The sequence below is a fragment of the Myxocyprinus asiaticus genome, chromosome 11 (assembly GCF_019703515.2).
Source record: "Myxocyprinus asiaticus isolate MX2 ecotype Aquarium Trade chromosome 11, UBuf_Myxa_2, whole genome shotgun sequence".
Classification (NCBI taxonomy): domain Eukaryota; kingdom Metazoa; phylum Chordata; class Actinopteri; order Cypriniformes; family Catostomidae; genus Myxocyprinus; species Myxocyprinus asiaticus.
Genome location: NC_059354.1, coordinates 39190789 through 39218461, shown reverse-complemented (window position 1 = coordinate 39218461; position 27673 = coordinate 39190789). Strand labels below are relative to the sequence as shown.

At 39.5% G+C, this 27673-nt stretch overlaps 1 protein-coding gene across 2 annotated transcripts; it reads right to left on the bottom strand.

The window, feature by feature from the left end:
- Positions 1–94: 94 nt before the first annotated feature.
- LOC127448508 (sorting nexin-4-like) lies at positions 95–27257 on the bottom strand. Of its 2 annotated transcripts, none has more exons than XM_051711115.1 (14): positions 27122–27257; positions 26369–26493; positions 21808–21946; positions 21563–21712; positions 20791–20838; positions 17602–17657; positions 17297–17369; positions 17109–17170; positions 16494–16559; positions 8577–8666; positions 7688–7787; positions 6836–6981; positions 619–733; positions 95–461 (listed from the first exon to the last, which is right to left on the bottom strand). In XM_051711115.1, the coding sequence occupies exons 1-14, from the start codon at positions 27215–27217 to the stop codon at positions 414–416; spliced, it is 1314 nt and encodes a 437-aa protein (XP_051567075.1). In that variant the 5' UTR covers positions 27218–27257; the 3' UTR covers positions 95–413. The 2 variants fall into 2 exon arrangements, with proteins under 2 accessions (XP_051567075.1, XP_051567076.1); XM_051711116.1 differs by having other exon boundaries at positions 21563–21691.
- Between the last annotated feature and the right edge of the window lie 416 nt (positions 27258–27673).

The window sequence follows — 27673 nt, the reverse complement described above, 5'->3', positions numbered from 1 at the left end:
CGTATGGATTATTTTTAATGCTGCTTTTATGTGCTTATTGCAGCTTCAAAGTTCTGGCCACTATTCACTTGCATTGTATGGACCTACAAAGCTGAGATATTCTACTAAAAATCTTTGTTTGTATTCATCAGAAGAAAGGAAGGCATACACATCTGGGATGGCATGGGGTGAGTAAACGATGAGAGAATTTTCAGTTTTGGGTGAACAATCCCTTTAAGCTATTAATTGTCCATTTCCCTTCACAACCATTGTGTGGGTCAAAATAGTGCAGTCACAAATGCAACCATAAATAAGTCTGAGAAGAAGACTTCTGTACCCCCCCACCCCCAGCTGGTCAGTCTCTAGGAGTGTGTGTGCTTCTCTGCATCGATGTCTCCAAGGCCTCCTAGTGTTTTGGTGTCGTGGCTGGACCTTCACATCTTACCGAAGCACTCTTTAGCGTTGTTCCAAACTTGAATTCCCTTAAAGCCCAACATGCTTGTGATTTAACATGTTACAAATCTGCTACTTCTCTTATTGACTTTAAAATAATCTGGTCAGCCATAAACACAAAAGACTTGTATAGTGTTTTGCTAACTTTACAAAGAAAATAAAATACTTGGCATTGATATTGCTCACCTTTTTGCACATGCTGATCTGCATGATGGCATAACTGATGACAGCCTCTCTTAGATCATGGTCTTTCTGCTCTTTGAACCTCTCAATATCCACCCATGCACTCTTCACAAACTCTCTACACACAAAGACACAATGATTTTAAAACATTCTTGGAATGAAACAGATTCTTCAATTCAAACAAACAGGTGTCATGCTGGGATGAAATGCACAGAAAATATTTAGGGCAAGTTCACTAAACATTTATGCTACTGTTGTGCAGTTTTCACAAAAACAGGCATCTTATTCACTAATCACCCACAATCCAGTTTAACCAGGTGCTAAATGACTAAGTTCAGGCATGAAACTCTGAATGGCAATCAGCTCAAATGTGATATGTCAAGCCAAACAGTTCACATGGTGAAAGCCAGGGATGGGCATCTGGCAGCCCGCAGACTGTTTAGTGTCGTTGAATACAGCCCGTTGGACAAGGCTGAGGACTGATTTTAGTTAACTGAAAAAGGGATTATGTAAAGATTGCATTCAGGCTATGATGTTATTACAACTATTGACCAGAAGAGGTCGCTTGTTCTTATCAGGGTTAGGGTTAAGGTTAACCCACCTGTTCATCATTTCTTCGGTAAATTGAGCAAAATTTTACCTCAGCTAGACAGTGAGCTAGTGTACACTAACGTTAATGTGCGCAGGGGAAACCCTTGCCTTTTGTTTGCCTGGATACAAAATCTGTCATTAAAGATTTCAATTTGATTCGCCTTTACACCACTGATCCACTGATCAAAGAGACGTACAGTATGAGAGATACGTAAACCGGTCTTTAAGGCTAAAATACATCGACGTCACAACTTTTTACGAAATCCATGACAGCGCAAGAATTACCAAAGACATCTTATACTGTTTCACTCGTGCTTGCATAAAAACAAAAAGTAGTTGTCAGAGGGACAAACTTTAAAGAAATGCGCTATTGAGAGGCCAGTCGATTGTTGAAAAGTCTTGCTAATAGTGAGAATGTTTCTCTAGTGCACGGGACTGTTCACTCCATGCATGTGTGTTGCGGGGCTGGTGTGGTGCTCAAATGTTTTGTATTAATGCACTGAAATGCTCTGTTCTTTTATCCAGCATTGTTATTGATGATATTATTTGGATTTTGGTGATAATATTTAGATTTTTAACTAATACCTATAAGCTGTTTTATGATGTGAGGTTGAAAATATGATTCTTTTCTGTTCATCTGTGTGTGTGTGTGTGTGTGTGTTGCAAATGTACAGACAATGAGATGAGATTAATTTTCTTGAAAATGTAAGTTTGAATTATATTGCTTGTCAATTGAACATGAATTTGTACATTTGAACTGCATGTTTTAGTAAATAAGTTATACAATAATAATTGTTAGTTTTTATAAATACTATTAAACAAAAATGTTAATATAGTTCACAAAATCTTTAAAAGCACATTGCATTAGTCGTGCATAGATTACCCACAATAATGAGGAAATTGAGTAAGGGGGTGAACATTGTTAGATTACGTATTTGTAATCCGGCCCCTTGGTAGAAGGGGAAAAAATTGGTTTGCAAGTAAGCAGGTTTCACTGCAGTGCTCTGCCAGAGTTCCCTTTCGTAGGAACTCGAGCTGCGTAATCGCATTGGGGCACGCCCTGATTGTCATGTGGTCTGAAGCCCTTGTACAATCACGGCAATTTATTGGCTGGTGGCGCTTAAGCAATGCCCCTAGGGAGCTATGTCACGGGCTTTATAAAAGCACTTGACTTGGCGCCATCTAGTCCGAATTTCTGTTCTTCAGTGCACGATCTCATCTGGCCTGTGTTGTACCAACGACTTACTTCAAAGTGAGGATCATTATTATTCTCCCTTTTGAATGGCAACACAGGATGGAATTTAAGAAGCGATTCACATAGTTTTATACAGCATCATTTCAGAGCAATTTTAATGTGGTTTTTCCATACATTACAAGGGTCCAACGGGGACAGTGGCACTGTTCGAGGCTCGCAATTTCTCACCATGAGGCATGATCCCCACTTGTTCCATTTCCATGGCCTCCAGATTGGAGCTCCGTATGCAGGGGCAGTTTGGGATTTTTGCCTTTGTGTCTGAGAAGATTAGAGTGTGAACGGACATCGGATTTTTCCTCGTGTTTGTTGCCCTTCCATTTAGCGAAAGCTCGAGTCTCGTCGGACATGCTCTGAAGCCTAGCTCGGCAGCAATTTTCTGATGAACAAGCATGCAAAAGACTTACCATGCGAGTCTTGAGTCATCGCTATTAAAAACGCTGTATGAGAGAATTTGTCATTGAAGGTAAAGAAAAAAATTGGCCCCTTTGTCCCTATTGTCTTTTTCTGTGTCGTTCTGGAAGAACGCACATAAATAAGACAATGGAGGAGCAGCCCTTCTCTCTCTACCCTCCCCGTTCGAAGCGCATTGCTCATGGTGGAGGGGATCATGCACTGACCGGTGAGCCCAGCCGCAGAACGAGGGCGATGGCGAACCTCCGCGCGCGTGCTTTGTCGGTGCCATCAGGAGATGCAAGATAGTTTAACTTTTTTTTTTTTTGTCTTTCGCCCGTTCGTGGACTACACAGGAATTCTGGCGAGACAAGAGACGTGCACTGCTATTTCTGCTCGATTTTCCGGTGGTGGCATGGACATCGTTCTTTTCAGTCAGCTGCTGGATCTACACATGATGGTTTTGCAGTCCAACCAAGCACATCGCGTTAAGAAATACTTTGAGCTAATATCGGCTCCGTTTGGAATTTCCCTCATTTTTCCCCCCGCGGCTCGCGATGGGGAAGGAGTTGGTCATGGTGATGCTTTTGTTCACGAGGGTGTTTCTCGCTATCTGGGTACTACGCGTTGTTCCCCCATTATATGTTGGGACCGGTTTCATCAAGCACAAGTGTACACAAAACATACAGTGAACATAAGCATCACACGTTGTCCCCCCATAAAGAATGCCAGGGCCGCTGTGGTGAACCAGTTTTCTGAAATAAACATTCCCCCCAATGTTCATACACTTTTCCCAGTTCAAACACCAGGAAAAGGTTTATTTTGTCAGCGCTGTAGATACATTCAGGGTGCTCATCATTTATGCATAAATACAAATTCCCTTCAACCAGCCACAGTACTAGAGGAGCGAAGGCTTCCCTCCGCTGTGCCGCTGTTTCGGGGGCAGTCGCCAAAAGTAAGCCAAGCGCGCCATCTAGAGATTACAAGTCGCGTTGCAGGCAATAGTCATGCATTAATCTCTCTGTCTGCCCGTTTGTCGGCTTGGCAGCAGCTGTAGGGCATTTCGAACTGGGTACTTCGAACGATAAAGCTTGGTTATGTAATTCAATTCAGGCAGGCTTTTCTGGTGTTCAATGGGGTTGTTCTGACAGACGTTTCTGTTCGGGAAGCCCCGTTTTTGATTCGGGAAATTCATTCTCTCTTAGAAAAAGGGGCAATAGAGGAGATTCCCCCTTCTCAGACAGAATGCGACTTTTACAGCCATTATTTTCTGATCCCGAAAAAAAGACGGCGGCTTATGTCCCATTCTGGATTTTGAGACGTTTGAATTTCGCTCTAATGAAGAATGCTGACGCAGAAACAAATAATGTCACAAGTGCAGCTGGGAGACTGGTTTGTGACAATAGATTTGAAGGACGTTTATACCATATTCGGACTGCGCCGAAGCACAGGCGCTTCCTCAGATTTGCTTTCGGGGTCAAGCGTATAAATTTTGCTTCCTTCCTTCCATTCGGACTTGCACTGGCACCACGCACTTTCACAAAATGTATGGATGCAGCTTTGATGCCTTTGAGGCTTCAAGGCACCCGCGTTTTGAATCATCTCGATGAATGGTTGGTGTTTGCCCACTCAGAGACTTTTGCTGCCCAACATCGAGATGTCATTCTCAGCCATTTGATCTATGGCTGTGTGTAACCTAGAAAAGAGTGTCCTGTTGCCAGGGCTACAGACTCTGTTTCTAGGGGTGGAGCTGGATTCACGAGCTATGCAGGCACGTCTGTTTCCAGTTCACGTTCTGTCATTTCACCAATGTCTAGCGATGTTCAGAGTGGGACGTGTTCTACCTTTTGGGGCACATGGTCGTGGCTTCCGCTGCCATTTCCCAGGGCATGTTGCATGCGAGACCTTTTCGGTGCTGAATGAACTCCACAAAGGGACGTCAACCACAGATGCATCTCTTCAAAGTGGCGCGTGGGTGCTATCGAACCCTGTTACCATGGAAACGCCTTTTGATGTCGGGCGTTCCATTGGGACAGATATGTCGCCACAAAGTTATAACGACAGACGCCTTCTCCACGGGTTGGGGCGCTGTATTAGCACATAATAGCGGCAATATTGGCACATAAACTGTCTGGAGATGTTCACAGTGCTGCTGGCGTTAAAGATTTTCCTCCCGGAGATTCAGGGCAGCCATGTCCTCATCCGGTCGGACAACAGGACGGTGGTGTCCTACATTAATTGCCAGGGAGGAGTGCATTCTCATGCCATGCTGAGACTGGCACGTCGCATTCTTCTGTGGGCACGGGACAATGTGCTGTCTCTAAGAGCCGTGCATGTACCGGGCCGACTGAATTTGGGGGCGGATCTCCTGTCTAGACAGGGCTTGATGACCGGAGAGTGGACATTACATCCTCAGATTATGGAACAAATCTGGAGAAGGTTCGGCAAGGCAGAAGTGGACTTGTTCGCTTCGAACCAGACATCACACTGTCCCCTCTGGTTTTCCCGCTCGAGCCCAGCACCACTGGGCATTGTTGCGTTGGCGCATCACTGGCTGACAACGCGTCTTAACGTGTTCCCACCAATCAGTCTGCTGCACGCAGTTCTGCAGAGAGTTCGGGAGGATCGGGTTTGGCTTCTGTTAGTGGTGCCGTTTTGGCCATCTCAAGTATGGTTTTCGACTCTGGTCTCTCTCCTGGGGGAAATAACTTGGGAGATTCCAGTCAGAACAGACGTATTGTCTCAGGCTCAGGGCAGCATTTGGCACCCCCGGCCAGACTTGTGGAAGTTATGGGTATGGCCCCTCAATGGGGTGCTCTTTTGAATTATGGGTTATCCCTCGCTGTGGTTGATACCATTCTGAATGCTAGAGCTCCATCAACTAGGAAGCTTTATATGTTCAAGTGGCGTATTTTTGCTTCATGGTGTACAGCGCGAGGTGAAAATCCAGTTCACTGCCCTGTCGGTATAGTGCTGGATTTTTTTGCAAGAGCATTTTGGGGCCGAGGTTTCATTTAACGAACCAAATTGCCTTTAACTATGTTTGATATAATGGAAAGTGATTTTCTAGTACCAAATTAGCAATTTAGCATGATTACTCAAGGACAAGGTGTTGGAGTGATGGCTGCTGGAAATGGGGCCTGTCTAGATTTGATAAAAAAATGACTTTTTTCAAATAGTGATGGTGCTGTTTTTTTTTTTACATCAGTAATCTCCTGACTATACTTTGTGAACAGCTGAATGCCACTTTGGTGAATTAAAGTACCAATTTCCTTCCACAGCATGTCATACATGCTTGATGCAGCATGTCTTGTGATTTTCTAATTGTGCAGCAGCAGCAGTAGCTCCACATGCTTAACTCAGTGTGTCTGTGTTTGTTTTAGCAGCAGCAGGTCTCTGTACTTGTTCTGCAACAGCAGCAGCAGCAGCAGCGTAGCAGATCTAATCCACCAAGACCAATTTCATATCGATATGACATCCCCATATTAACATGCTAAATCTTTACGGGAGTTGTCATGACATAAATGCACTACAATAATGCTGCTCTGTGAGTATTTAAAGTCATTGTCATTCTTTTCAATGCAAAAAACTTCTCCTTTCTTCACAAATTAAGCTTTTTATGGGTTGCACTTTATTCAAAGAAATTAGTATTATTTGCCTGGAGCACTTAATGTTACAGATGCACTATAACGTTTTCTATTAATCATGGCTGTAGTAATTCAACAAATATTTGTAACCAGGCAAAGTACAGTAGTCGAGAGTTTTTGGTGCCTGGATCACAGCGGTGGAGTGATCTATAGTCTCTACAGTCTCAGTAAAGTATGCCAAATTGTTGTAGTCTGCTGCAACACAACTTACACAACTTAGCCGTCAGCACCGACCAATAAGTGCAAATTGCGTTCAGCACAAAATTTTGGTTGTGTGTTGGTCGTTAACTGATTTTTTTTTTTTACTTTTTAGCGGTGGGAAGAGTGCACCACTTACTCGCATTCTGCATTTCTTTCTTTCACCAGTTCCTCTCCTTCCTTGATCTGTGTCTCCAGCATTTTCATCTTGGCTTCTCTCTGCTCTGGGGTCTCCTGTCCAAACAGCTTACTGGTCATACCCTTCAGAGAGAATGTCCGTACCGTCTACACAGGAAAAGCAATGTCATGACACCCACTGGTCGGAGTAAGCAACGCTTTACCTCCCATGTTTATTTGCAGAAAGCCGAAATATGGAAGTCAAACATTTTCATCCCATTCTGTGGCCAAGTGGGCCTAGTACTGTAATTAGCCATATTAGGCAATCGGGTCAGAATGTCTTATGTCTATGGACTTGATTCAAGAAAGCTGCAAGCCCCATAATTTTCACTGAATATGCAAACCTTAAGACATACTAAACCTTTGTTATGCTATGGATTTGTTAGCCTGAGTTGGGGGAAAAAATGGAGTTAAAGTAGTAGTTCACTCAAAAATGAAAATTCTGTCAAAGTTTACTCACCCTCATGTTGTTCTAAACCCATATGACTTTCTTCTGTGGAACACTAAAGGATACTGTATGTTAGGCAGAATGTTAGAGTCTTGCAGCCTTGGTCAACACGCAATTTTATTGTATAGAAAAATGTAAGTGAATGGTGACTGACGCTAACATTCTGCCTAACTTCTCCTTTTATGATGAAAGAAAATAATATGGGTTTGGAACTATATGAGCATAAGTAAATGATCACAGAATATTTGAATTTTTGGGTGAACTATCCCTTTAAGTCCGCTGGAAAGTCCCCCATTCCAGAAGTAAGAGGGGTGATACGAGTTCTCCTATCTTTGAATGGTGTCATGTGACTTGGTGGACACTGACCCCAGTGGCGAGTTCCTCCCGATGCTGTTTCTTAGAGGTCAGATCTTGGGCGGTCATCTCCAGTTCATACTGTGTGAGCTCATGCTTCCTACACACTGCCCTGTGAAGGCACATAAACCAAAAAATAAAAATAAATAAAAAATAAAGAAATTAAAATTAAAATAATAAAAAACAAAATATAATAATCAAGGATAGCTTGATTTAAAATGGCATTGCTATTCAACAAAAAGAAGATAAAAGACTTAATACTGCAACTTATAAGGACTATAAGGATTTATGTGCCATGCATCACTTTCAGAGTACAGACATCTAAAATCTATGCCACTGCTATTCACCGGTGGTGTGTTATGTGTACTAAAGGTTTGTGAGATTTAAGTTAGTTATTACTGAATTAGTGTTCAGTGAAATGCATGCAGTTTAGGAATAGGTTAGGGTTAGATACATTCACAATAGGGTTTGTAATATATGACTAAAAAACACTTCAAATATTTACAAAAATAGTATTACTTTTTGTATGTAATTAAAACAAACTAGGGGTTGGGTGCACAGGCAAACATATCTGATAACTCTTAAAAATAGTTCTCCAGATATTCGGCCATTAAACAGAAGTTCTCATGGAAGTTGGTAACTGAAAGCATGGGTGCCTTGCAGTGTGATCACTAAGGAAACTGGGCACTGATGGGGGTTGTGTTAACAATCCACATAAACTTGCATGTGGAACTTAATCGGCCATTGGAGGCCATCAGCTCCCAAGAGTTCAGAGAAGAGTGCAATTTCAACAGGAGTCATGAACATTATTAACCAGTTCACAAGGCTCTCTGTTATAACAGCTTGCATTCGGCATGCAACGGTTCACATATAAGAGGAGGACATTCATGCAATGCTGTACCTTAATGCGTCTGCATAGAAAAGATACTCCTTCAGCTGGTCAGCATAATGCTCCTCTTCCTCCAGAATATCATCCACAGAGGCAGCATACCTGCAACAAACAAAAGTGCCTGATTGTGCATTTACTGTGCAAAAGTATGAAGGAAAGATGATTACACATTCTAAGAGTTTCTCAAATGTTTTTCCTAAATTGTCACATAGTGCTTGGCGGAACGATGGTAAACTGTATACCATGTAACATATTTCGCTATCCTGTTTTTTTTTCCTATATTTGCGCGACTATCAATGGGCGGGACTGCTTTACGTTATCTGCAAGTGAGAGTGATGAAAAACACAGGGTAATGTGAAAATACGGAACAGAATGTGTCCCAAATAAGTAGCAATGATGATGGACTGGTTATTTAGGGGTGTTTTTTGGTGCAACAGATTTTTGTTGTTTACGGCTGGCGAGCATACTCCATTTAACTGATGTGTGGTCACAGGTGCGCAAAAGTCAGCTCACAGGCTGCGTCCAAAAGCTGGAAAATGCTGCCTTTGGAGACTGTATATGGAATTAGGATGAAAATAAGGTGTCTTTCAAACCGTTCTGAGACCAGTTTCCTTATGAGTCCCATTTATTAAAAAAAAAGCTGTCAGTTATGGCATTAAAGGGATAGTTCACCCAAAAATGAAAATTCTCTCATCATTTACTAACCCTCATGCCATCCCAGATGTGTACTTTTTTTCCTCTGCAGAACACAAAGATTTTTAGAAGAATATCTCAGCTCTGTAGGTCCATTCAAAGCAAGTCAACAGGGTCAAAAACTTTGAAGCTCCAAAAAGCACATAAATGCAGCATAAGAGTAAGCCATACAGACTCCAGTGGTTAAATTCATGTCTTCAGAAGTGATATTATAGGTGTGAGTGAGAAACAGATCAATATTTAAGTCCTTTATTACTATAAATGCCCAGTAGGTGGCAATATGCATGAAGAATGCGAATCGCCAAAAACAAAAAAAAGAAGAACTCTTAGGAGGGAACAGCACTTAGGAGGGCTGTTTGAAAGTGGAGATTTACAGTAAAAAGAAACTTGTTTCTCACCCACACCTATCATATCGCTTCTAAAAGACATGGATTTAACCACTAGAGTAGTATGGATTACTTTTATGCTGCCTTTACGTGCTGTAGACTTCAAAGTTTTGTACCACATTGACTTGCATTGAATGGACCTGAAGAGCTGAGATATTCTTCTAAAAATCTTTGTGTTCAGCAGAAGAAAGTCAGAGGGCGAATAAATGATGAGAATTTTCATTTTGGGTGAACTATTCCTTTAACTGATTAGGCAGCAAGGCAGTAAGTCAGGTGCCAAAGCTTTCAGATACAGCCATATACAGTTGAAGTCAGAAGTTTACATACACATAGGTTGAAGTCATTCAAACTAATTTTTAACAACTCCACAGATTTAATATTAGCAAACTATAGTTTTGGCAAGTCATTTAGGACACCTACTTTGTGCACGACACGAGTAATTTTTCCATCAATTGTTTACAGACAGATTGCTTCACTTTTAATTGACTATATCACAATTCCAGTGGGTCAGAAGTTTACATACACTAAGTTAACTGTGCTTTTAAGCAGCTTGTAAAATTCCAGAAAATGATGTCAAGCCTTTAGGCAATTAGCCAATTAGCATCTGATAGGAGGTGTACTGAATTGGAGGTGTACCTGTGGATGTATTTTAAGGCCTAACTTCAAACTCAGTGCCTCTTTGCTTGACATCATTAGAAAATAAAAATAAATCAGCCAAAACCTCAGAAAAAAATTGTGGACCTCCACAAGTCTGGTTCATCCTTGGGAGCAATTTCCAAATGCCTGAAGGTACCACGTTCATCTGTACATACAATAGTATGCAAGTATAAACACCATGGGACCAGGCAGTCGTCATACCGCTCAGGAAGAATGCGCATACCACACATTCTGTCTCCAAGAGATGAATGTAGTTTGGTGTGAAAAATGTAAATCAATCCCAGAACAACAGCAAAGGACCTTGTGAAGATGCTGGTGGAAACAGGTAGACAAGTATCTATATCCACAGTAAAACGAGTCCTTTATCGACATAACCTGATAGGCTGTTTAGCAAGGAAGAAGCCACTGCTCCAAAACTGCCATAAAAAAGCCAGACTACAATTTGCAAGTGCACATGGTGACAAAGATCTTACTTTTTGGAGAAATGTCCTCTGGTCTGATGAAACAAAATTTGAACTGTTTGGCCATAATGACCATCATTATGTTTGGAGGAAAAAGAGTGAGGCTTGCAAGCCGAAGAACACCATCCCAACCGTGAAGCATGGGAGTGGCAGCATCATGTTGTGGGTGTACTTTGCTGCAGGAGGGACTGGTGCACTTCAGAAAATAGACATGGTGTTGTGGCGTAGTGGACTAAACCACTGAACTGGTAAGCAAAAGGTTGTTGGTTCAATCCCCACAGCCACCACTATTGTGTCCTTGAGCAAGGCACTTAACTCCAGGTTGCTCCAGGGGGATTGTCCCTGTAATAAGGGCACTGTAAATTGCTTTGGATAAAAGCATCTGCCAAATGCATAAATGTAAATGTAAGACATCAGCCATGAAGTTAAAGCTCAGTCGCAAATGGGTCTTATCCAAATGACTCCAAAGCATACCTCCAAAGTTATGGCAAAATGGCTTAACAATACCTTGACAACAAAGTCAAGGTATTGGATTGGCCATCGCAAAGCCTCACCTTAATCCAATAGAAAATTTGTGGACAGAACTGAAAAAGCGTGTGCGAGCAGGGAGACCTACAAACCTGACTCAGTTACACCAGTTCTGTCTGGAGGTATGGGCCAAAATTCCAGCAACTTATTGAGAGAAGCTTGTTGGAGGCTACCCAAAATGTTTGACCCAAGTTAAACAATTTAAAGGCAATGCTACCAAAAACTAACAAAGTGTATGTAAACTTCTGACCCACTGGGAATGTGATGATAGAAATAAAAGCTGAAATAAATCACTCTCTCTACTATTATTCTGACATTTCACATTCTTAAAATAAAGTAGTGATCCTAACTGACCTAAGACGGAATGTTTTCTATGATTAAGTGTCAGGAATTGTGAAAAACTGAGTTTAAATGTATTTGGCGAAGGTGTATGTAAACATCTGACTTAAACTGTAAATAGATTTTAGAGTCAGATCTATCTGTTTTATAATATTTTACTGCTTTGAGTCTTTAGTTACATAATGTGAAGCTGTTTTTGCCAGATTTTTTCATTTTTTATAAATAATCTTAACTTTTGTTTTGTGTCTAACAAGTTCCAAATAAAAAAAGAAAATAATCAAATGGCTTTTCATTGTTAAAGTATTTAATTAAATGGATTATCCCAAAAGAGCATTACCACATAATTATTTAATATTTAAACTATGTTTTCTTTTTTTTCCTGCAAAAATGGTGATCAAGATGTATACTATACTGTATACTATTACTGTTAAAAATTGAGATATATACCATCAAAATGCATTTATATGGAAACATGCACCGTTACCACATACATCATGTCTCCAACTTCACATCTTATGAATAATAATAAACCTTATTCCTCATTAAACCTCATCTGGTAAAGTATATATATACAAAAACCCTTCAGTTGGTGAATATACAGTTTAGGCTGTAAAAATGTACATTTGTTTAATATTTAAATATAGAACATTTTAACAGGGCCAAGTCTCTGTCATTTCAAAATAAGTCCCCGGTGTGTTTCGGGCTTGTTTATAGTTGATAGTTCTGCATTTTTTAACATTCTTTAAATGTAATTAAAAAATATCAGCCAATTAATCGGTTATCGGCCTTTTCCACCACCTTAATTATTAGTATCAGCAAAATCCAGTATGGGTCGACCTCTAGTATTATCTACTCTAAATCGGTGGTAAACTTTGTGGAACTACTGTAATGGAAAACCCACAGCAAGCCTGTATTGGGCATTTTGAGTAATTTTTTGGAATACGTGAGCAACATGATCCATAACACAGGCTGACAGCTGCCAAATGCAGTCTGGAGACAGACAGGCAGTGCTTTGGGCTCTGACCTTTGACCTTTCTGCTGAGTACTGCAATCTGGAATCCATCAGAACAGACAGCAATAAAAACAAGTGAAGAAACAAAGTGGGCTGGTTCAAGACTCGCTAACGAAACTACTGCAACATAAGGTTATAAAAAATAAATGCTGCTAAATGTTTTGGCCATGGCTCCCGGAGATTTGCAGAGCTGTCTGCCAGCCAAATCAAAACCTGAGCCTCCCAAGGACTCACCTTACTGGCTACTTGTAAAGGGGGAGCCCTGAATGGAAATCGGAGAGGTTTAAGATCAATCTGGCAAATGTGTTTTACAGCTCAGTTCCAGGAGCACACACATGTAGAATCACAGGAGAGTCCTGGGGTGCATCATACAGCACCTTTGTATTTCAGATCCTTCAATGAGCTCTCCAAGGGTAACAGAATCAGCCCAAGTAGGAGAAATGCAATCAAAAGCAACTGCAATAAAATCTTAGACTAATCCAATAAAGGCTACATGAGAATGGCTCATAAAGTGGCCTGTGTCTTATTTTGCATGTGTGTCAGGTAGACTCTGTGACTCGGACTCAATCAATTTAGACTTATAAGTAATTTACTTGAGAATTGACTTGGACTCCAAATTATAGACTTGTGACAAGTAAATATTAAACCATCTAAAAACAAATTAAAGTCAGACATATGCTTATTACAAGAAACTCACCTTTTAGAATCAGAACATAAAAACTACAGACAGACAATGCAATTCATCATCCTAGTTACTAAAAAATACCAATTATTCCCAAAACAACAATAGCGGACACAGAGGGTCATTACGTCTTTATGGTTCCTAAGCAGATGATGAAAACTTTTTTCCATAACCCTTTTTCATTGCTGCTCGACTTCTCACATTCAACCATCATTATAGCAGGAGACTTAAATACAGTTATCAATCCATCATTGGACAAATCTGCTAATTCATCTTATTTTTCAAATTGGTACCTTGCAGAAGTGATTAAGCAAATGTATGTCAGAATTTGGACTTTGTCAAAGCTTGAGACTTAAAAATCCTACTTCTACAGAATAAAAAAAATTTCACCCAATCTTATTCACAAATTGACTTCTTTTAACAAGAAACTCTCGTATCTCAGACACATCAAATACTGAAATCCATCCAATTCTCATCTCGGACCATGCACCAATTACCTTCATAATTGTTTACTCCCGGTTGCTCTCCAATGCGTGTTCATGAGAGTACCAAGTACACACAGCCTCTCGTGTGATGTAGGCATGTTGGCATCTTCAATTGAAAGCAAAACCAATTAAGCTTGTGAACAGCGTTCTGTTGTAAATAAACAGAGCTGCACTTGTTGTTGTATCGCATCAGTTCTCACCTGAACATGCCAATGCGCCTATATTATGCAAGAGGCTGCATGTACTCGTCCTCTCATGAAAGCACATTTGAGAGCAAGTGGAACTACAACCCCAATTCCGCAAAAGTTGGGACAGTATGAAAAATGCTAATAAAAACAAAAGTGATTTGTAAATTATATTCACCCTTTGCTATATTGAAAGCACTACAACTACACATTATATGATGTTTTACCTTGTGAATTTCATTGTTATTTTTAAATTTACAGTAATTTCAAATCAAATGATTGCAACACGCTCCAAAAAAGTTGGGACAGTCGAGTGTTTACCACTGTGAAACATCACCATTTCTTCTAATAACACTTATTAAGCATTTGGGCACTGAAGACACAAGTTTGTTAAGTTTAGAAAGTGAAATTGTCCCTCAATCATCCATTATGTAGGTCTTTAGCTACACAATAGTACGGGGTCTTCGTTGTCGTATGGGGAGCTTCATAGTGCACCACACATTCTCAACTGGAGACAGGTCAGGACTGCAGGCAGGACAATCTAGCACCCACACTCTCTGCTCACACAGCAATGCACTTGAAATCTGGGCAGTATGTGGTTTGAAGTTGTCCTGCTGGAAAATGCAGGGACGTCCCTGGAAAAGATGGTGCTGGATGGCAGTATATGCTGCTCCAAAGGTTTTACATATCTGTCTGCATTCATGGTGTTCTCACAGATGTGTGAGTTACCCATGCCATGGGCACTGACACACCCCTGGCCCATACAGACACTGGCTTTTGGACCTGACGTTAATAACAGCTTGAATTGCCCTTTTCCTCTTTGGCCTGGATAACACAACAGCTTTGTTTTTCAAAAACTTTTTGAAATGTGGACTCTTTGGACCAAAAAACACAGTTCCACTGTTCTACTTTCCATCTAAGATGAGAACGAGCCCAGAGAAGTCATTAGCACTTCTGGACAGTGTTGATGTAGGGCTTCTGCTTTGCATAGTAAAGTCTTAACTTGCATCTGTGGATGCAGCGGCGAGTGGTGTTGACTAACAAAGGTTTACTAAAGTAATCCCAAGCCCATGTTCATGATATCCATTACAGATGAATGATGTTTTTTAAGACAGTGATGTCTGAGGGATCAGAGATCATGCGCATTCAGAAGTGGTTTTCGTCTTGCCCTTTACGCACAGAGATTTGACCAGATTTCTTGAATCTTTTAACTATATTGTGCACTGTAGAGGGTGAAATGCCCCAAATCCTTCCTATTTGTCTTTGGGGAACATTGTTCTCAAAGTGCTGGATTATTTGCTGAAGCATCAGTTGGCAAATTGACAAATCTCAAATGATCCTTGCTCTTGAAGTACTAGGCTGTATTTGGCTCCCTATATACTATGACACGACTGCCTCACCTGTTTCACATCTCCTGTTTCCCATTGCCTTGTTATTTCAACTCATCTTAAACTGCCCCAGTCTCAACTTTTTTGGAGCGTGTTGCAATCATCTGATTTGAAATTCCTGTACATTTTCAAAAAACAATGAAATTCACAAGGTAAAACATCATATAATGTTTAGTTTAAATATAGCAAAGGCTGAATATAATTTACAAATCACACCTTTTTGTTTTTACTAGCATTTTTCATACTGTCCCTACTTTTACACAATAATAGTAAAAGGGCGTAAATATTTATCTGCTTCTCACCCAAAGCGATCGTATCACTTTAGAAGACATTCATTTAACCACTGGAGTCCTATGGATTACTTTTACAATGACTGTCTGTGCTCTTTGGAGCTTTAAAAGGTCTGATCACCATCCTCTTGCATTGTATGGATCTGCAGAGCTATGATATTCTTCTAAAAATCTTTTTGTGTTCTACTAAAGAAAGAAAGTCATAGACATCTGGGATGGAATGAGGGTGAAAGAATTTGCATTTTTGGTTGAACTAACCCTTTAAAAACCTGTAAGTGTTATGAGAAGAAATGGTGATGTCACACAGTGGTAAACACTCGACTCTCCCAACATTTTTGGAGCGTACTGCAATCAGATGATTTGAAATGAGTGTATATTACTCCCCCCCAAAAAAAGGGTAAAACATCAAATAATGGATTGTTGTGAGTGCTTTCAATATAACACAGGATGAATATAATTTACAAATCACTCCTTTTTGTTTTTATCAGCACTCAGCAGCCCCACCCCCACCTCAAAATTAATAAAGAAAAAACACTCTAATCTGCTATAAGGAACTCAGAAGGGAATATGTTCCATACACCCCAAGTAATAAAAGACACTTTCACCATTTTAAAAATGCCATGTCAACCTTTAAAAACATGTCTCAAGGTAACTGCATTCTGTTCTATTTATTGCATCTAGCTTTTTTTTAACACAAGAACACATTCTGTGTGAACAGCCTTGAAGGATCTGATAATCTTATTTGAGTTTTTAAAGGCAACCTGAGTTTGTGCGGCCCCAAGAGAGCAAAAAACGAAGACTCATGAGTGTGCTGTGAACTCACGCGTCCATGTGATGGCCGGCGCTCTGGAGACCATCTCCCATCTCTTTCTCAATGGCGCTCCACTCACTGTCCAAAACAAACAAAGAGTCACAGTAAGCCATTGCAGCAGACCAAAGCTACACAATAACAAAAGAACTGAACTGGCCAAAAAACGCTTTTTGCAATAACAGTATACAGAGTACTTCATAAAACATGTCTGACTCCTTCAAAATGAGGGCACAATATTGTGATGACTGTTGAGGAAGCATAAAAATGCTTATCCTTCTCAAGATAAAACTACAGGACAATGGGAGCTCATTGGACAACTTAAATTTCGATCTATTTATCACACAAATCTATCACATAGCTTCAGAAGACTTTAAATATAGCATACAAGTTGTATGGACTACTTTTATGGTGGTAGTATTATGGTGCCTTTATGGTGCTTGATATACAGGTGTTCACTATCTACTTTCGTTTTATGGGAAAGAGCAGCCTGGACATTCTGCAAAACATCTCCTTTTGTTTTCCACAGAATAAAGAAGTTCATATGGGTTTAGAACAATATGAGGGTGAGTATATGACGAAAAAAATATCGTCATTTTTGGGTGAACTATTCCTTAAAGAAAACGTCACCTGAAGACTCTTCCATAATTTCCATGCACTTTGTAGACTCCATATAGGCGATCAGCTGCTCTCTAAAAAGGAAGAGTTGAATCATGTTAGTAAATGTAAACATATTTTATATGTATTTGATTTAGTATTTTGTTGGACTGAGAGAATTTGTCAGAGTTCGAGCTGCACATTCAGTTGTTTACACTCACCGCCCGAACTCTCAGCAGCTGGGATATAACAGACTGCAGCCCATCTCCATAGTGTTTCATTTCTGCAAAACGTCTGTGACACACACTCGCACGCACGCACGCACACACGCACACACACACACACACACACACACACACACACACACACACGCACGCACGCACGCACGCACGCACGCACATACAAATGGCTCAAGGTTAGTCTCACTTAACACTGTTCAGTTAACAAACAGTACAGCCATGTCTTTATGCACTTCATTCACACTTCAAGACGACACACTCTAATGCTGTCTGCAAAAATGACTTACTTGTCTGGATTCTTCACTCTGAATGTGGCGTTTAAAGCCTTTAATCTTGAATCAGCCTGTAAAGAGGACACAAGGCAAACATTGATGGACAGATTCATGTTTGTGCTTTGTTTGTTCAGATGGTGTAAAGCGGGATTAAAGCCTCTCCTTACGACAATCTTTTCAAACTACTGGGATCATACACTATAAACACTGCAATACGGCAATAATATTCTGTGTATTTCTGTCATATAGCAGTGTTTATCTGATAACCTAAAATTCTGCTGCTCTTACGGGTTTGATCCAGACCGGTCCAACAGACTTCCTGTGCTTGTTTACATTAAGTACACCGATAACAGATTTCTCACTGTAGTAGCAATTCGGCCACTTCACACACTGTTATTAACAATGCTTGCAAGGCATCACTCTGTTGATATTCCTCAAATATATGGTTAAGGTTTGTCATACCCTAATAATACTCATAACTCTAACACCCTGCCTACACTAGACGAGAGCGGCGCATCATGTCACATCAAAAGCAAATAGATCCCATTATAATCAGTGAAGCGGTCTACACTGGAAACGTCCATTGCGGCTCAATACAAATAAGAACGTTTACTTCGTGTGCTGAGTGACTCCAGCAAGGTCTCACAGGCAACCAAATTGGCCCGGTTGCTAGGGAGGGTAGAGTCACATGGGGTAACCACCTCGCGGTCACGATTAGTGGTTCTCGCTCTCAATGAAGCGCATGGTTGTGCGTGGACTGCGGAGAGTAGCATGAGCCTCCACATGCGGCATCTCTGGGGTGTCATGCACAACGAGCCACATGATAAGATGCGCGGATTGACGGTTCCAACCGCGCCACCACGAGGACCTACTAAGTAGTGGGAATTGGGCATTCCAAATTGGGAGAAAAGGGGATTAAAAAAAAAAAAAAAAAAAAAAAAAAAAAGAACGTTTGCTTCAACACGTCCAGTGTAAACAGCCTCAAGCCATCGGCTCAACAGACCTGCCTGGTGTAGACAGGGTGTTAGTATTAAACTCCTGCAATTAATTTTAGCCCAAACTACTTAAAGTTGAAGTGTGTAACTTTTTCAGTGTTAAAATACATTCTCTGATCCTTTAGTTTTAAACATTGCCCACCAACATCTACTCCGTTTACTCAAATAAAAACAGACCTGTACTACACATAGATAACTAATATTGGCGTTATATTTATGCTATATAGCCAGAGGGGAACTGGTTCCCCCAGCTGAGCCTGGTTTCTCCCAAAGTTATTTTTCTCCATAAACAAGACATTACTTTTTAAGGTGTGATTTTCAATCACGTTATTCATTTAATCTGCACAATGAGGACTTTAAGACATCACAGCATCATTTTCTGTTACTGCATCATTTTCTGTTTTCAAAGCTGCTTTGAAACGATGTGTGTTGTGAAAAGCGGTATTCAAATAAAAATGACTTGACTCCTATCCCAGCTTAATATGTTAAGACTAGAAAGAAAGCCATTTGTAGGTTGATTAACTTGAAACCTGTAAATACTGTGTCTCTGTGGCACTCTGTTTGTTTGAGCTGCCCATCCAGCCCGACATAACAACGACTCAGCCAATGCCATGAGTTTGGGGACGGGACTATCGGTTTGTTCGATTAACAGCAGACAGGGGGAGTATGCGGAAAGTTTGGTAGCACAGAAATTATACACTTCAGCTTTAATGTACAGGCTCTGTTTGTAGATAATTTCAGCTTTGGGTGTGCCAGCTTTTTTTGTTCTTAAAAGACACTGATAGAACGTTCAGCATTCAAAATATAACGTGATCATAATATTTGCATTCCGAGTAGGCATGTAACGATACACAAATTTCAAGATACGATGCAATGCCTCACGATACGATAAAAAAACCGCGCCCACAAATGTTTCGCTTTCAACATAAATGTGTTTTAAATCATAAATTACACATCACTGCATTTATTTTGTTTGACTGTAATGAGGAAAACTCATGAACTCACAATTTTCATGTTTTTCTTGAGAAACATTTGTTTGTCTTCACTCAAATCATTTACATTTGTATAGCACTTATCACAATACACATTGTTTCAAAGCAGCTTTTTAGAAAACCAAGCCCCCAGAGAGCAAGCTAAAGTGACTGTAGCAAGGAAAAAACTTTTATCAATGTTATTTAGTGGTGAAAAAACACTCAAGAGGAACCTGATCTCTGGCTTTACTATATATGTACATAATCCAGTATTATTTAGCAGCTTGAGCAAAAACTGATAAGCACACATCATTTTTTTTCATGTTGGATATAAACTTTACCAGCGTTATTACCGGCTTATAACATATGCGCAAGCGTTGTCCTCATACCCGTTTACATTTCGACATCAAAACCAGAGAATAATAAGTCTCATGTAATCGCGGGTTTCTTACATTGTCAGCTTTTTGAATAAGCTTGTTTTTGTTACTTATGAGCATCCTGCTCAGTGTCATGCTCCGTGTCAACTGGGAGAGGTACAACTTTGCAGTTGCTGTGTTTCTGCATTGCAAATCCACCGATTTAAGCGGTGATGCCAGCGTAAATAAAACGACATGTTTCATGTCTGTAGCGCCTGGACATGAGACTATTGTTTGGCAAATTGGACAAGCTGTACCTACTTGGCGCTTACCATAGATCTTCTTGCCTTTGTACTGCAAGTGTGTTGCTCTGTTGTCCTGTGAGCGCTCAGCACCGCCTCTCCGGCGAGGAGACTGTTTTGCAGCTCTCAATGTTGCGCTGCTTGGTTTTAATTACTTGTGAATCGTGAGCGTCGTATTGTACGATACAATGCTATCTTTTTTTACACCCCTAATACCGAGTTATGACTGGTCTTCATTCTTACATTTATTTGCAAATTAAATCATAACTGGTGTTGTCTTCCTTGCATAGCCTATATATAGCATTTCATTTACACAGAACCAAAGCCAAAAACTCAAGCTTAACTAAAACTTTAAAACTATTATTTTAAAACTACTATTACTATTATACTATAGCTGCCTTAATGTCTTTAGGAAATAGAATCTAGTATTTGTTTGAAATCTACACAGAATTTATTTAGTCAGCTTCTTCTCAACACAGCTAATTAAACTATGGTGAGAAGCAAAATATGAACAGTTAGAGAGCTACTGGTAGATGTTTAAAGAACAAAAGAACCCAATGAACTTAAAGTTATGTTTTACCTTTGCCTGAAATCCTGTCTCAAACACTGTTTCCTTCCAACCATTTTCCTGTGGGGCAGAGAAGGGATATCTGTCAATATCTGACACTGACAGAGAGAATTATCAGCATGATATGCCAGTTAAAACAATGTTTTATTCTGTTCAAACAACAGCATCTGTAACATGTGGAAATCTAAAATCGATTCTTCACAATAGCAGAATTTAACATGACTGAAGGCCAGGACCAACATGAACATCCTGTCAACTATTCCAAATGCAGATCAGAGTATGTGAGCAATGTGGAGTTGAAGGGGAGTGGGGAGCAAAGTTGCATGATCGCTCTGAAACCACTTCAAAACAAGTCTAACACGTTAACAGCCCATAATGCAACAGCATGTTAGCAAGAATTCACCATCTAGTAAACAGTGTTAATAGACAAAAAAAAGGATGGGATTAGAGAAATACTATTGGATAAATACAGTACAAAATGTTAAGCGAAAATCAATGACGGAGTGTGAACGCAACACACAAAAGATTCATTGTGGACTTTAAAAAGACGTGTTGAGATTGAGAAAAACATCTATATGCGGGAAATACGCCAATCAATCCTTTATGATCTGTAGTTTAAATTTTGAAGAATCATGATCATCATACTAATGCGTCGTGCTGGCAACAGTATGGAAATTGCACAAACATCATTTCACTTTATCTTGTGCCCATTCTGAAATTTTTTTTTATACATATTTGTTAAAGTAACAACTTCCTCTAGACAGTGTCAGTGAGAGCACTCTACCTCTGTGAGGAACGAATAGAAGATCTTGTCACTGGCCAGGACTGGGTGCGATGCCACTCTGAGCAGAAAGTTCTCCAGTCCGACCCTACGCCTCTCAACGAAATCGGGATCCATGTTGTCTGTCGAAAGCTTGTGCCAAACAAATTCAGCCTGTTACACCAATCAAACGTATGAAGTTACAATGTATGAATGCAAATCAAATATACAGGTCAAGTGGCAGTAACCAAAGCATCCTGTTTGCTTACCCATTTTTCAGGCAAAGGTGGAACCACCACAAATGGATAGGTGACTAATAAATAGTTTCTAAGGAGCTCAAACTCGCTGTAACGCCTCCAAAGACAATCTGGGACAGGATTGGTCCCCTCCAAAGCAGCATCCACTGGCCTATGAGAAAAATATGATAAATGAATAGACCACTAGATGATTTGAAATAACCTTTCAATGTAAAGTTAGGGTAAGTGTGTTAGAGTTTGCATAAACGTGGATATACCAATTTCTCTAAAATATTAAAAACACTTCACTGGTAAAGGTGAGATTGGTTAAAAGTTATGCTGAATTTTGAATCTGAAATAAAATGAATCTGATATAAACACCACAGAGATCGAATTTCCATGACTTTCTGATCATACGGGATAACCGGATACAGATTTTTTTTTAGGATCATTTTTAAAGACTGCGTTCATAAAGAGCTATTTTTAGCCAAGTAAATATTTTTGAGCTGAGCGTAACTGGAAATATCACTATAAATACAAGCTTTTGTTGATGAAAATGAAATCATAATAGACTCATAATTTACTCTCTTATTCAATGTCCCTGGTCTTATTGTGAATGATTATTCACTGAATGCCCCCCCCCCCCAAAAAAAACCATAATCGTTAATAAAATGTAATAAAATGCTCTTCCTTTGAATTTTTTTTCTATTTCAGATGATGTCACTTGGGCCAGTAATTAGACAATATTAACCGATAGCCAAATTGTTTGTTGTAGCCAACTTGCACTTAGGTCTGGTTCAGTGCTGGTACTGAATGCGACTTTTCCACAATCCAATCAAATCCTGATGTATAAATCAAGTCCCGCCCAACGTTTTTCTCGTTAAATATCCCGATACACCCCGAACATGTCAGAATGCAGAAGTGAAATATGTTCCAAACAGGGTTTCACGTTGACTTTAATTTCCATGACTTTTCCATGCCTCGGAAATCACAAGTATTAAATTCCCTGATATTTTCAGGTTGTGGGAACCCTGAATAATACATTAGGGAAAAATACAAGAAAATGCTAAAATTTAAGAGATATTGGAAAGAATATGTATGACACGAGAGAGGAAGAGGAGAGGGTCGAGACTTTGAAATAAGTGCTCAACATCCAGAGGGCTCCAGGGAAGAAATGAGAACATATAATGTGCTTCACACAAATAATACACAATGAAATCAAAGTAAAAGAAAGTGCGGATTGGCTGAGAGGCATTCTCCACTCTCACTGTACGATTTTCCCTAAGATTAGTGGCACCAAACTGCTCTCTATGGCCTGATCTACATAAATACTGTGTGTGTGTGTGTGTGTGTATGCAGTAGGCCTTCCATATGGACCTTACAAAAACATGTGTTTCCCTTTTATGGGAATGAGCAACAATACAGCACTGTGGAGTTATCTCCAAGCATAATGATGTGATATAGGCAAGAATTTTTAGCTGTGCTTGCTAAGTCAAGCATCACTATGTTTCTATAACCATAAAGACTTTCTTTCTTCCACTAAACACGAAGGGAGATGTTAGGCAGAATGTTAGCCTCAGTCACCATTCACTTTCATTGCATGTTAAAAAGATGCAACAGATGATGCAATAAAAGTGAACAGTGAAAAAGGCAAGCACCACTTACATGCTTGCACAATGTAAAATGTACAAATCTAGTTCTGCATGTACTTTTCCGGTTGCAGGATGATACCAAAAAACAAGTTTGTTAAAAAAATAAATACAATTTAAAAAAGCATTTGTTCCACAAATAAGTATCAGTTTGACCACTAAGTATTGTTTTGAATTCATGTGATAATTATTGCTCTCTGGCCAGCATGTGTGTTTGGCTCTGCTGGAAACACAGACAAAGCACATCTGCCTGAACTGTTGACTCATCACTCTCTCCAAAATGACACGTCCCGCTTTTCAAAGCAAAACTTGGCAGGGTGACGGGGGGGTTGGTGAGAGCGAAAGGTGAAAGTGGTACTTCTGCTGCATGTCACTTCCTGTCCAATGGGATATTTTTCTCTTTAGTTTTTAGGATATTTAGCACTGTAGAGAATGTGTTAACTGGCACACCTAGTCCAGGAAGAAGTCTTGTGTAAACATTCAGTATGAAGAGGATGGACTTCAGAGGAGGAAATCTGATGGTCTCTCCAGCTCCGCTTTAACTTACAAATTTTCTGAACTGGTCTAGTGTGCCGTGGCTTTGATGTTTTGTGTATATCTGTGCCAATACTAAGTGACCAGAATTAATTCAGAAAACCAATGTGTAAACCTGCCTTATCTTATTCATATTCACAAGGAAAATGTATATTTAAATTTGTAAATATACCAAATTTAGATCTGTAATGGGTAACTGTGTCACGCACACTGTGCGTGGAACAATCAGCAATGTGGAAAACTGAAGTATAGTTTGGCCTTTATGGATAACTTTTATGCTGCCTTTATGTGCTTTTTGGAGCTTAACATTTTTGTTCACCATTCACTTGCACTGTATGGACCTACAGGGCTGAGATAATCTTCTAAAAAACATAATTTGTGTTCTGCGGAAGAAACAAAGTCATACAGATCTGGGATGGCATGAGGGTGTGTAAATGAGAGAATTTGTATTTTTTGAGTGAACCATTCCTTTAATGATAACAAATGAGACATACAAACAATTGCTGAAATAAAATAAACACTTATTTTACACAATATTTACTCAAAATAAAAATAAAATAAAAAAGATTACATTTAGAAACAAAAAAACATGCATTTAGAAAGCTGTCGGTAAATTATGGAACGGACACATGGGGGAACTAACATACAAACACTTGCTGTCAATTGGCAGATTAACCAGATGTGGTTATTGGCCAATTCGATCATCCCATATAGGGCTGAAACGATTAGTCGAAAATCGTCGATTAAAAATTTTCGTTCTCGAATAGTCGTTTGATCTCATTTAACGTAACATGCGATCACATGAAGCTCTAATGATGGTGCGCGAGTGGAACACCGCACATGTCCAGATGCACTCTTAACTTTCCAAACAGCTTCAGGTGATGTAAATCGCAAAGTATGAGGGAATTATAATGCAAAAATACAAAAGAAGTAAATACAGAAGCACTGTCATCGTGAAATAAAGCAGAGCCGGATCTGGCATTCCACTTTAGCAAAACCTGCATGTCAGAGCGTCTAAAAAGCAAACGACCTGGCATTATCTCTTTAATGCATCCCTTATTAAAGTTCAAATAATAAGGAAGTGGGTCATAAACAAACAACGAAAATGGCATTTCTCTGTGCGGTCAGTGCCGCTTCTATGAGTCACGTGAAGGGGGAGAGACTGAAACTGCACCTGGCTGATGCACACTCTGGCGCAGGGACACTCGTACCTCGTGTGCACTTACTCAGCTAGATTATAACGTGATGGCTTGCGACGTATTGAATCATAATATACTGTAGCCTATGTGTCACAGTGTGCATCTTGTTGTGAAGAAAATCGGCGATACTCAGCTCTATTAAGAAGAGAGGGTTTGTTTTTGTGAGTTAAAGATGGATCAAAGTGAACATAAGGGTGAGAGAGTGTAGCCTTGGCCCTTTATACACTGCAACAAAATACGTCTTTTTTGGCTTGTTTTCCAAAAATAATATCTAAAACTCCTTTAAAACAACGTACATTTACATTCGGAGCTATACTGCAGAAGAAAAAATAGCTATTGGAGAATGTTCAATACAATATTTAATATTTTAAAATATCTAAAAAAAAATAGCCTACTTAAAACAAGATACATTTACCTGAGAAGCAACATATAAGATATTTAGACTTGCTTTTAGAGAATATATCTCGTATATGAGTATATTTTTTTCTTTACTGCACTGGCAGAAATATGAACAAGTGAAAAAAATGCACTTATATACAAAATACATTCTCTGAAAGCAAGTCTAAATATCTAATATGTTGCTTCTCCAGTAAATGTATCTTGTTTTAGGGATTTTTAGATATTTTAAATGGAAAACGGTCGGTTAAGAGCTAATGATTAATCGTTGCAACCGACCGAATAGTCGAACAATCATTCTAATAATCGTTAGATTAGTCGGTTATCAAAATAATCGTTAGTTGCAGGCCTAATCTCATAATGGCCAAAAACTGGCAGATTAATCGACCAGGCTGATCACTAGTCACAAGATAGGAAATATTATTTTCATCAGTTTGATGTTGCATGTAAACTGACTTGCATAAAAAAACACAAGGTTTCAGTTCAGCTCATCAGTCAAACAGCACATCAGACAAATCTCATTCAAAAGCCAAAGGCCCTGGCCTTTATGATATAGTCAAGAGGAGAAGATCATATACAATAGCTATAAAAGTGACATGGTGAGGTTTGGTGTTAGCTGTATGCAAGGGCAGTTTCAATATCTTGTGTCTAGTTAGTATGCTCTGAACTACAGTTTAAATGTAATAAATCAATGGTAATTCCATATGCATGGTGTGCACGGACTAGTATGAAATGACATAATTTCTGACAGGGTGAGTCTCATTATGTCAACAATTATGAGAGGCAGCACTGAGAAAATCAAGCAAAGCATCTTACCTCGTCTCTATAAGATACACTGTGTAAGTCTCCTGCATGTTGACAGCATTCTTCCCTGTTCTTTTTTCTGCTTCAGCCACACTGATCTCCATCCTTTTCAGAAGACTTGTCCCTTTTTCGATCATCTGAAAGTTTAAGTACAACTAGAAAATCACAATGCTCACTATGCTTGTTAAAGATTTAACAAGAGATAAACACAGTCAGCCTAGGACTTCTATCATGGATGGATGTAACTAGTTCATAGATATTATCATAGATCATTAGCAGGCAAGCCAGATCAAATTCAAGTTGTGAGCTGTCAAAAAAGTAAATATTGGACCTCAACCCATAAAGAACCATAAGGACCAGTAAACAAAAAGAACCAACACAACGAAAAACTACAGATTTACATATAATTAAAGAAATTATATAATGATATATAATTGAGTGCATGTGACCATGGTTGTTTACCAAATACGTGGCAAAGGCTTCTCATTGACATAGAATCATCATGATGTAAACCAACTTCATACTCATGTAACGCTCTATAGTTAAGGTGAATAAGTTTTGTAATATAAAAAAAACAACATGCATGTCTCATTTGTGTGTTGTCACACAAATATGCTTATATTTTCGCAATACAGAAGTGATAGTTCATGACCCAAAGCACTGACCCCTTTCGTCAGCTCGCGAGCTCTCATTTCAGCGTGCGCGACATCTACAAAACAGCACATCGGTCTTATTTTTTTTTTAAAAAAGAGGGGGTTAACCTACTGGCTTTCTGACGTTCTTTATGTTGTTCTCCGACTCCGACGGAGTTAGATCTGTGTTCCCTATCACCGCTATATCCTCGCTTCCTGAATCCGCCATGGTTTTCCCGTCACGCGCTTGCGCGATGAGCACTTTCACTGTTTTCGCGCGAGTCTGCGTGTGCGCGTGCACACGGGCATTCATTCACCTGTGGAATGAGGATTCAAAAGATGGAAAGTGAGACAGATAGGCTGATAAACAGTTAATCAAACAATAACTACTACATGCTCTTTACCAACGCATTTTCGCTTTAATTATTTACGATCATCTTTAATATTAGGCTAAATTAAAAAGAAGTTGTGGATTTGGCTGATGAAACAGGATGTACAGCAAACTACATAAAATATCAAATCTACTTGCATTCGCATTATCAAAAACGAAACAAACGTAACTATAATTAAATAGACGTTTATTCAATAACAACAAAATGTATTATCATTATTATTATTAGCCTATTATTTTTATTATTGTCATCATCATTATATTGTTGTTTTTGTTGTTGTTCTTGAGACATTG